Source organism: Nicotiana tabacum, chromosome 23 (genome assembly GCF_000715075.1).
Source record: "Nicotiana tabacum cultivar K326 chromosome 23, ASM71507v2, whole genome shotgun sequence".
NCBI classification, from domain to species: domain Eukaryota; kingdom Viridiplantae; phylum Streptophyta; class Magnoliopsida; order Solanales; family Solanaceae; genus Nicotiana; species Nicotiana tabacum.
Window position 1 is genome coordinate 85,564,549 of NC_134102.1, and position 11,007 is coordinate 85,575,555.

An 11,007-nucleotide genomic window follows, 5' to 3' on the forward strand; every position below is an offset into this window, starting at 1 on the left:
GAGCTACACGCGATATGATTCCCTTATAAACCGGGATATGTAGGCCGTCCAAAACCAGGATTCGGTTGCACTCTTTTCTCTCTTCCCTTTTGAATAATGGTATGGCCAAAAATTAGTCATATCGCTCACCTTGTCTTTGCTTGAAAACTCTTCATGTTTTCAAGCAAAGAGGGGCATGTTGTGAGAACCTAATGTTTGACTATGCGTGAATATTTTTTCACTCACACTCTCACTTTCCCCATGTACTTCCTTCATATAATCTCTCCACCAACATACACGGACAAAAAAATAAAGAGTAGATTCATCTCTACCCCAAACACATACAACAAAAGGTCAAAAGGAGAGGAGAAAAGTCAAAAAGGGAAGGAGAAAAGTCAAAAAGGGGAGGAGGAAAATCAAAAAGGAAAGAAAGGAATGAGAAAGGGAAAAAAGGATCTGAAAAACAAAAACAAAGATTGAGAGTGACGAGAGGGAGGAAAAGAGATCTGGGTGAAAAGTCAGAAAGCAGCAAAGCAATGTTCTTTTCTTCCCAAAACGCAACAACTCAATAGCCATGAAAACGCATTGCTTAACTTCCCCAAAAACTCCATCTTCTCTTTGAAAGATCACCAATGTTGTCCCATTTTTCAGCCATGAAAAAACAACTCGCTTCTCCTATCTCGCATGATAAAGCAAAGAGAAAAGAAAGATAAATATTTAAAGCACCATTTTTCTCACTTTAGCTCTTCTATTTTTATCACCAAAGCAATCCTCTTCTTTGTCAATAAACGATCCCAAAACAGCCCTCGAAACATCTGTGTTGCTACTGAAAAAACCAACCATGAAAGCCACCATTGTTTCCATATAAAATCACTATTTTTGTCCCTCCATTTTCAGCTATGTAAGGTCACCTTCAACCACCAAAAATAGCCCCAAAAACGCAGCAAAACAGTTACCAAAAACTACCTTAAACTATTGTAAAAAACAATCGAGGTTGTGTGCGAGGTTTCCGGCGTCGATTTTTGTCTTTCTTCGCGTCAAATAGCCAATGCTGTAAAGTTTTTGCCGAAGGATCATTTTAATGAGGAAAGCTTTTTGATGGTGTATTACTTTACCTCATCTATTGTTTTAATAATAGTTTTCACGTTCTTGTTTTAGTTCATTTTTTTGTTGTTGTTGTTTGTTACTTTTTTTGTGCAAGATTTTATTCTTGATTTGTTTGTATTGTATGAAAACTCATTTTCTCCTATCTTAAGCTCTTGTTCTTTATTTTTGTGAGATGGTTTTGCTAGATCGTTATGGGGCTTTAGAATAACTATGGCAATGACCAAAATGTGTTATGTGAATTAATTTGTTCTTGGTTCCAAATTATGGTATCTTTATTGGATTTTAAAAATCATAATTTGGCTCTTACTGTTTAGTTATTCTTTATCTCACCCGATTTGTCTCTACTTAGAGCTTAATTATTTTGGATCATTGGAGTTTGAGAATGATGAGCCACGTGAATTTTGTAAGTTAACGGGTCTTTAGGAATTGGTACAATTTTGGGCTTTAGATTACACCTATCATTTGTTATTTAATTGGGAACATTATTTGTTAGCTCATTTGGGCCGTATGGTTACGACACTTGGATAATTGAGTTGAAACTTTGAACGATTTTGGGCCAAATAGATCATCTTAGCTAGATTAGTTTTTCCATAATTTTATATCCATAATTCTTGATCTCACAATAATTTCGAAGTAGTTTAAGAAAACAAATAATGAATACTCGTCGAATGCTTTAGGCGTGCCTTAATCCATTATCATAGTTATGTATGTGTTCGCGTGACATAACTATGATCCCAAAATAAATCAAGATATGCGTCCACGCGACTTTGACCAAACAACCTTAATAACAATAAATCTGTTATTGATTGTGTACACGTACACCTGAGATGATTCTTGACACGCCAAATAAAATGAGTACACGTGTGCGTGACTTCTTTTAAGATAATTTTTCATAAATCTAATCAAGCAATAAAAGAGGACATAGGTAAAATATGAAAACCAATACAACACAGTTTATCTAAAAATAATTAAAACCAAATGTAGTCAATAAAGCGACTGTGCTAGAACCACGGGACTCTGGGAATGTCTTACACCTTCTCCCCGGTCAACAGAATTCCTTACCCGGACTTTATTTTTGCAGACCAATAATAATAGAGTCAAATCTTCTTTTGACTAGAGATTCAAATAAAAGGTGATTTGGAACACCCAAAAACTCAATTCCAAGTGACGACTCTGTAAATAAAATAATTCCTACTCAAATTTGTCACTTTAATTGGAAAAATTCTTTAACACACAAAAATTCATAATACTTTATCTTTGTGGGGTTAAAAAGGGGTGTGACAAAGTGAAAAAATAAAAAACATTAAAACCAACATTCATTTTAACCAAATAATAACTAATAGAAGTCCCAATACCTGTAAACATAGAATCACTTTATGTATGCTAAACAAATGCCATTGAACGAATGAGGTTTTTGGTTAACATAGTTTGAGTTTAATGTTTTCTATTTTGTGACTTGAAAAATCAAATGTCACGTTATTAATGACGAATATATTACCTTCTGACTGTAGTAATCTTTTGAGTAAAGTACTAAATAAATAAATAATTTTTAATATAAAAATATTTTTTTTTAATTTATCTATTGTTAATACTTCTGTCAATATCTCTAATAGCTTCCTTGGAAGAAAAAACAAATGGTTACGTAAAAAACAAAAAAAAAAGCCTTCATTCTTAAAGTACGTGCCACAAGGAAATTTAAGCCTATCGCCCACCTCCCCAATTCCCAAATTCCCATGAATTGACAGTTAGTACCGGTCCCACAACTTCCACGTCATCAGATAACACCGAATTCCATCACCCGCCGCGTCACCCTAGCTCTCCCTCCTATATATAATGAGATGAAATGAAATTACACGAATCAAGATTATTGATTCTTACTAATAGACTTGCAAAAAAAGGAAAGCGTACTGTAGCAAGCAAAGGTTTCGTACTGCCAAAATGAACATGTCACAACAATCACCGTCCGCTGACCGGAGGTTGAGTGTTTTGGCGAGGCACCTTGAACCGTCGTCCTCCGCCACCGTCGAAACCTCCATCGTCGCTGCTCCTACCTCTGGAAATGCTGGAACCAACTCTGTCTTCTCTCACATCGTTCGTGCTCCCGAAGATCCTATTCTCGGGGTAACTTTCTCTCTCTCTCTCTCTCTCTCTCTCTCTCTCTCTCTTCATCCACACGCACTCACTCACATAACATATGTATAAGTATTTAAGTATATGCGTGCTCAAATGTTCTGTATATATTCATTTGTTCCGTATCAAATGTTCTCTTGTTATAAGCTGAATTTTAGAGGAATTGTAGTGTTATTTGCTAATCGCAAGAGCTTGCATACTCATTCTCTTCGTATTGAATTAAATATTCCTTTTTTCTTATGGATGACGAATTTAAGCAGTTTTTTGAGTCCGATCACTACGAAATTTCGATTTCAAGTTGATAGAAGTGAAAAATGATGGTGTTTACATATTAATTGAGCGAATAAAAAGAGAAATTCGAGTGTTGATATCTTCAAAAATGTTGTTAAATGTAGAGATATACTGTGATTTAGTTTCTGTTATAATCTTTGCCTTTTTTCTTTTGAAATTTGAATATTGTTTGTTGAAGTCTTCGTGACATATTGGTGTTATGTTTTGGTTATTAGGTTACTATTGCATACAATAAAGATAGCAGCCCCATGAAGTTGAATTTGGGAGTTGGTGCATATCGCACAGAGGTGATCATCCTTTTTGGCTTTTGTATTTGCGCTATTATCGTCGATGGAGCACTATTATCAGTAGCTGGATAATCATCCTTTTTGATATTTCCTTGATTGAAATCCAAAAACACGAATAAAAAGAAATTTACTGATGGATCTGTGTTTTGGTTTCTTCAGATTTACGCATTTCTGTTAATTGAAAAAATATTATGATTGTCTTGGTGATTGTGGTGTTGTTTTGGCTTCATATAGTTAATCCGACGCCGTAGTGTACTAATGTTTGGCTGATGTGCTGCCAAGAGAAATGTTTAAGATTATGGTCTGCCATAACTGATAAAATTTAATATTAAAAGTACTTGGCTGGATGTTCTGCGTTTGCATAACTTGTAACGCATATGAAAAAATTACCTTTGATTTTCATAATTAGTGAGAAAATTAAGTAGCTTCCGCATTCCTGTCATTGCACTATCAAACACATACGGTTTATGATATATCTACCTAGTTTGGAACTTTGTGATTTCTATTTTTCACACCTTGTAATAAATGATAATTCTTGGATCTGTGGTGTCTTTGTTCAAAAGATCACAGAGAAGATTGCACTTATGTTTTGTAGTCTAGTTGGCTCAGACTCTGTCAAACACAACTTGTTACATCGCATTTTACCTGTTAGTTAAGAAACTTGGGTCATCAACAAATTTGTCATGAGGTGGTTATTTCTTGGGGTTTTGTGAATTGCTCTCAGCAATCTGCTAGCTTTCTTATGTGGACTCAAAACAATGAATCTCTTGAGTTGATGTGTTGATTTTTCAATCGAGTAAAACAAGTTCTATATTTGGCTGTGAGAGTAAAGTGGGAGCTATTAAAATTCCTAGCTGAATTTATGTTTCTTAATATCTTAAATCCTTAAAGGTAGAGGGAGAGGAAGGAGGTTTATTGATGAAGGGCTAGTAGTTGTGTATACTTAGTTCTTTTTCAAATTTCATAAGTATCTCTTGATGGTTTTTCTCGCTGACTGTTGAATATGGGGCTCCACAGTTTGTGTTGCTATATTGAAATGTTTCAGCTAATAAAACTAACGTGTTTCTTTTTCTTTCTCCCTTTTGTGGGGTTATCAGGAAGGAAAACCGCTTGTTTTGAATGTTGTAAGACAAGCAGAGCAGCTACTAGTAAATGACAGGTACTTGTGTTGCCATTTCATGGAGTATGAATAAAATGTTTCCTTAATTCTATGTGATTAAACTTCAAGATTTCTGCAGGTCTCGCGTTAAAGAGTACCTATCTATTACTGGACTGGCAGACTTCAATAAATTGAGTGCTAAGCTGATACTTGGCGCCGACAGGTATAAAAGTTCCTGTTCTCTGTATAGTGTTGCTGATAAGATATGCAGGGAGATAAAGCATGTATTTTCCTGTTGCATAGGATGATATCTTCAGATAATAAGGCTCCATTCCAAGTGTTTGATGGCTTGGTAGATCTTTGTGAAGCATCTATTAACATTTGCTCACGTTTTTTTAAAACCAACTTCCCATCCCATCCATGCCATTCCACGTGTCAGTTATTCATGAAAATGCTGTTCACTTGCATACATGTTACTGCCGTAGTGTTGGTTTCTCTCAACTCTACTCATAATTTCTGTGTGGTCGCATTCTGGTGATCTGATTTATGTGATAATATCTGTACATGTTGTTTTGAAATTTGGGTAGTGTCTCTTTGATTAGCGTGTAAAGCAGGCAACTCTTGATGCATGTGGTGAAGTGTATGATTGCTGTCTAGAGCTGTCAGATGTTAAATTTATCTTATGCGTTTGCAAGATCTTCCAGATGTTCTATGTAATCTTTTTAGGCCAGCTTAAACTTTGACTTGCTTCATATACATTTATGTTAAAGGAGAGTTGTTAATATACTTCAATTTTCACATTTTTAATTCCTCTTTTACCTGTGGTCCTTACGAGCTCTTACTTTCTTTGCTTGGTACAGCCCTGCTATTCAAGAGAACAGAGTAACAACTGTGCAGTGCTTGTCTGGCACAGGCTCATTGAGGGTTGGAGCTGAATTTTTGGCTCGACATTATCATCAAGTAAACTGCTACGTCTTCTTAACCTACCTTTCACTCTCCTTCGTTTTCTTAGCCTTCGTGGGTAAACAATCTTCAAAGTTGAATTGACCTTGATGTAACCATTCCTGCAGCGCACTATTTATATTCCCCAACCAACATGGGGAAACCACCCAAAAGTTTTCACTTTAGCTGGGTTATCAGTAAAGAGTTACCGCTACTATGATCCAGCAACTCGTGGACTCAATTTTCAAGGTATGAAACACTTCCCTTCAATATAATGATGTAACGGGATATTGTCCCATTAGATATCTATGGCCATGCTGTTTCCTATTACTCTCTTCCAGGATGATGGATGTTCTTTTAGTCTTATTCTGGTATTTGATTACAAATTATCACAAGTCTGAATCAAGTTGTGGATAGATGGTTTCACTTGATTGATTGCATTGTAATCCAGCAAACTTGTAAATCCGTCATCATCTATGCTTTTTCTTTATACCTTTTTTCTGCGAGGAAATAAGAGCAGAGAGATGGAGATATAACTTGATAATAATGGAATGCAACAAACGCCTAATTTAACATATTAGGGACCAACTAACATCAGCATTTGACATTAGCTCTTAACATTTTGACTTTTTAACACCTTATCAAAAAAAAGAAGGAAAAAGATTGACATTCTAATGTCGCACGGAACCAAAGGTGGGAATAGCTGATAACATAGAAAAGTAACCAAACAAGTCCTGGAATCTTGTCAAAAAAAAATTCAGTTGCCAAAATGTTCTTGGAAAAAATTACTGCAACCACAATGGTCGGAAGAATAGGAGGAAGAAATTCAATAATGCGGGTCAAATAGAGGAGGTGCCACTAAAAGGCCATTGGAGAGGGGCCGGGAAACACCATCTGAAAGAGGCACAGTGGTACCAGAAGGATTATCGAATGCTGATGCATAGAAACGAGTCAGAGATTGAAACAGTCACTGGAAAGAAGGCTTGATGTTGTGACAGCAGTCAGTCAGAATAAAGAGAAGTGGTGCCATCAGAATGGTCACTGGAAAGGCTCGAATTGTAGAACTATCATAAGAAAGTGAATTGTGGCTGGGAGACTCTTTGAAAGACAAAATCTATTTAGGTCTCCACAAGATCATGGATGCTCTAATGCTATGTGAGAAACTAAGAGAGTGGACGAAAATAAATGGATTACTTGATAAAATACAATCCATACGTTTAAATCCGAATGACTAACTTTAATTTTAACACAACTTTTACATCTAAAAGTATGACACGTGACACTTAACCTTTCATGCTTGTGTTCACAACTTCGCATGTCGCCGACTTGTTTACAAGAACTTTATTTTTCATACATGACAGGTTTGTTGGAAGACCTTGGATCTGCTCCATCGGGAGCGATAGTGCTACTTCATGCTTGTGCCCATAACCCCACTGGTGTTGATCCAACCATTGATCAGTGGGAGCAAATTAGGAGATTGATGAGATCAAGAGGATTGTTGCCCTTCTTTGATAGTGCATATCAGGTAAGAAATCATCAACAGATGTTCAGAGCACTTTGGCTGTTGGAGTTGTTGCTGTATGAGCATTTAAAAGTGAGGCGGTTTATTCAGTATATGTCAATTAACCTTGATATTCAAACTTTGATATTCTAGGGCTTTGCCAGTGGAAGCCTAGATACAGATGCACAGTCTGTTCGCATGTTTGTCGCAGATGGAGGTGAAGTACTTGTTGCTCAAAGTTATGCAAAGAATATGGGGCTTTATGGTGAACGTGTCGGAGCTCTAAGCATCGTATGTCTCAAAGGACAAAGGACAACTGTGCCTTGTTTCTGAAAATTTATATCTCCAGTTGTTCATTTGTTGCATTACCTTTATTTTTCTCAGATTGATTCTCATGATGCATGAACTGTCTTACTGTTTTCATAGTGTTCTTTTGTGATCTTAAAATTTGGTAGTTATGAACTGTTAAAGCTTATATAGCTTACTTCCAAATATATAACTGTGAGCCTTGGACATCACATATAAATTATTTTATATCACGGGGTCGAGATGTGGAAACAACCTCTTGCAGAAATGTAGGGTAAGGTTGCGTACAATAGACCCTTGTGGTCCGGCCCTTCCTCGGACCCCTGCACATAGCGGGAGCTTAGTGCACTGGGTTGCCCTTGTTTTCATCCTGAGGCATAAAAAGTTTTTAATTTCTCAAGAATGAATAAAGAGCCTGTTATAACAGGCACTTTGCATGTCATATGGTGTTGTTTGTCACACAGTTATGCATATAGTGTAGTTTATCACACAAATGAAAAAAATTGAAGGATATAGTTCTGAACCCTCAGTTAAACTCTGCTGACAGATATAATTCTTCAAAATTTTCTCGAATCTGTAGGTCTGCAGAAATGCTGATGTGGCGAGCAGAGTTGAGAGCCAGCTGAAGTTGGTGATTAGGCCAATGTATTCCAATCCGCCCATCCATGGTGCGTCAATAGTTGCCACAATCCTTAAAGACAGGTAATATATCAACCATCAGGAAATTGCTTCTTGGGACCCCAAAAAAGCCATTTCCTTTCTTTCTATATGATAGAATCCAGTGTATGATCAAAAATTATGTTTAGTCATTGTTCTGCAAAATAAATCACTAAATTTCTGCAGAAACATGTACCATGAATGGACCCTTGAGCTGAAAGCAATGGCTGATAGAATCATCAGAATGCGTCAGCAATTATTTGATGCTTTACGTGCTAGAGGTAAATTTGCTGCATTATTTTCACGTATGCGTGCTCTTATTACATGTTTCTTGCTGCATCGACTTCGGATATTTTTCTCATTTTTGATAATTTCGGTTCAAGTGTCATTATAAATGCTACATGTTCGTGGCGTATACTTCTACATATAAAATATGCTGCAACTCGTTCCAGCTCATTTGTCTAGATAATTGATGAAAAGGACCAATCTTCACAGCTGACTCTCCTGAATGAAAGCTTAACGAAGGAAAAAGATTAAGCAAACAAAACATGGAATTCGACAAATTCAAACATTTCTCCAAATCTTAATACATCTCGATCCTTCTTAGTGCTTTCATCAACTTCTTAGGTAATTCACCTCTTAACTTTGGCTCTGACTGGATTCTCTACCTTTGGAAAACCATCCCCAAAGATGTCCCTTGCACGATCCTTTTGGGGACATGAACTGTTGGATCAGGCAAGAAACTATCCCCCAATAAAGAAAAATTGTTGGATCAGATTTTTTCCTGATAGGTTGCATTCTTTCAGCATTCCCCTTAAAGTTTGTGATTTGGACGTTGTCCTCATTGTGTTACAAAAAAATGTCATTGGAAACTTCCATTTTGGCACATCAGGTGTTAGAATCATCATGTCTTCATAAATTGGCAATAGACAAAGTCTCATGTCGTCAACTCCTTTCTTCAGTGTCAGGCATTCTTTAATCAATGCAAGTGTCGAGCATTGCATGAATAGGATACCTATTACTATTTACATGAATTGATGGGCAAGTCGGGCATTTTTTAGTCGGCTTAAAGGTCAAGCATTGCATGAACAAGATATCTATTTCTATTGACTTCAATTGATTGGCAGGTACACCTGGTGACTGGAGTCACATTATCAAGCAGATTGGAATGTTTACTTTCACGGGACTTAACTCAGAGCAAGTTGCCTTCATGACCAAAGAGTACCACATCTACATGACATCAGATGGGTAATGTGTCATTTCTTAGCACAAAGTTCTGTATATGTCATATCAGACTACCATGTCCCCCCTACATCTGATATGTGATTTTATTACCTCGTAAGCTCGGATGGTAAAACAGAAAGAGGGAAGGGATTTAAAATCTTATCAGCCGTCAGTTTGTTCTTTTCTTGTAGTATTCTTGCTACCTTAGCTTTGATGTTCGCTAAGAGAAATGTGGCGGTACTAATGAACATTTCTAGAGCATGGTTCTTTCTAAGTTTGTATTTAATTGTGGCAACTTCAATTAAGCTTAGGATATCAGATAATCCAAAGCCTTTGACATACATCACATATTTCATTTTGCAGACGCATCAGTATGGCAGGTCTGAGCTCCAGGACAGTTCCACATCTAGCAGATGCCATACATGCTGCTGTTGCTCGAGCTCGTTGAGTTTGTTACTGCCTACTACTGTTTCCTTCCGGTTCTTCTGAGTTGTTCGCTGCTATCATTCTGGTTGACCGAGTATCTTCTGTTGTTCAAGTAAATTCGATTGCAATTCCCTCTCTTTGCGGGTATATGGTGGTTGAAGCGTAATAAGTGGTTTCCTCCTAAGTTGGAGTTTGAGATAAACCTATATTTGTAATAACTAGAACTAGAATAAACAGTTTTTGTTTAATGTAGCAATCCTCTTTAATAATCTGTTACGTACAACTGTTACTACCAATTTCTCTTGTTTTAATGAAAGTTAAAACACATTTAATTATCATCTTATCTTAGTTAAGCTTATCTCCCAGCATTGACACATTCTATAACGAGTATGCGCGTGTGCGCTTCAACAGTAGTATTTTGAATAGTCTGCATTAGTTGAAACATCGGGGAACTTCATTCGCCTTGTTCTGTTTAGGTCCATTATTCCTGTTCTGTTTGTTCCTAAGGTATAAACCAATGCTATCTCGTATAGCTGCCATTGATGGATAAAATTGTTCTTAAGGCAATGTGCTTAACCCAAGCTTTTCTTTTCGCCTACTAAATAGTTGATTCAATAGACAAGTACCTCTTTTCGCTTCCGCTTGTCTTCTCTTTCTTCACCTCCATCGAAAGAAGTAGACTCACTCTTTTGAAATAGCTTTCTGGAACAATCATATGAAAACGATTGGACATATTGGAATTGGAAGTTTCATAGGACTGATGAGTTGGTTAATACTCCCTCCGTTGACTTTAAATATCCACTATATTAAAAATATATTTTTACTTTTATTTGTCCATTTTAGCAAATCAAGAGTTATTTTACCCTAACTACTTATTTCCCAAATTATGGGTAAATTGTAAAATACATACTTTGTTTATTTTCTTAAAGGGGGGTACAAAGTCAAAACTGGACAACTAAAAGTGAAGGGAGGGAGTAATTCTAGTCGGCCTTTCTGATTCACGTCTTGCTTGTTGAAGGATTCGTGAACTTGGCTGCTACGAGCATTGAAAGTATTTG

General features: G+C 36.6%; 1 protein-coding gene across 1 annotated transcript; it reads left to right on the forward strand.

Annotated features, from left to right (window-relative positions):
- The first annotated feature begins 2,940 nt into the window (after positions 1 to 2,940).
- Positions 2,941 to 10,284, forward strand: LOC107773771 (aspartate aminotransferase, cytoplasmic). The gene is made up of 12 exons (XM_016593198.2): positions 2,941 to 3,207; positions 3,723 to 3,794; positions 4,892 to 4,953; positions 5,033 to 5,116; positions 5,754 to 5,853; positions 5,964 to 6,084; positions 7,197 to 7,360; positions 7,490 to 7,627; positions 8,223 to 8,344; positions 8,486 to 8,580; positions 9,427 to 9,547; positions 9,887 to 10,284. The coding sequence occupies exons 1-12, from the start codon at positions 3,025 to 3,027 to the stop codon at positions 9,969 to 9,971; spliced, it is 1,347 nt and encodes a 448-aa protein (XP_016448684.1). The 5' UTR covers positions 2,941 to 3,024; the 3' UTR covers positions 9,972 to 10,284.
- Positions 10,285 to 11,007: the final 723 nt, after the last annotated feature.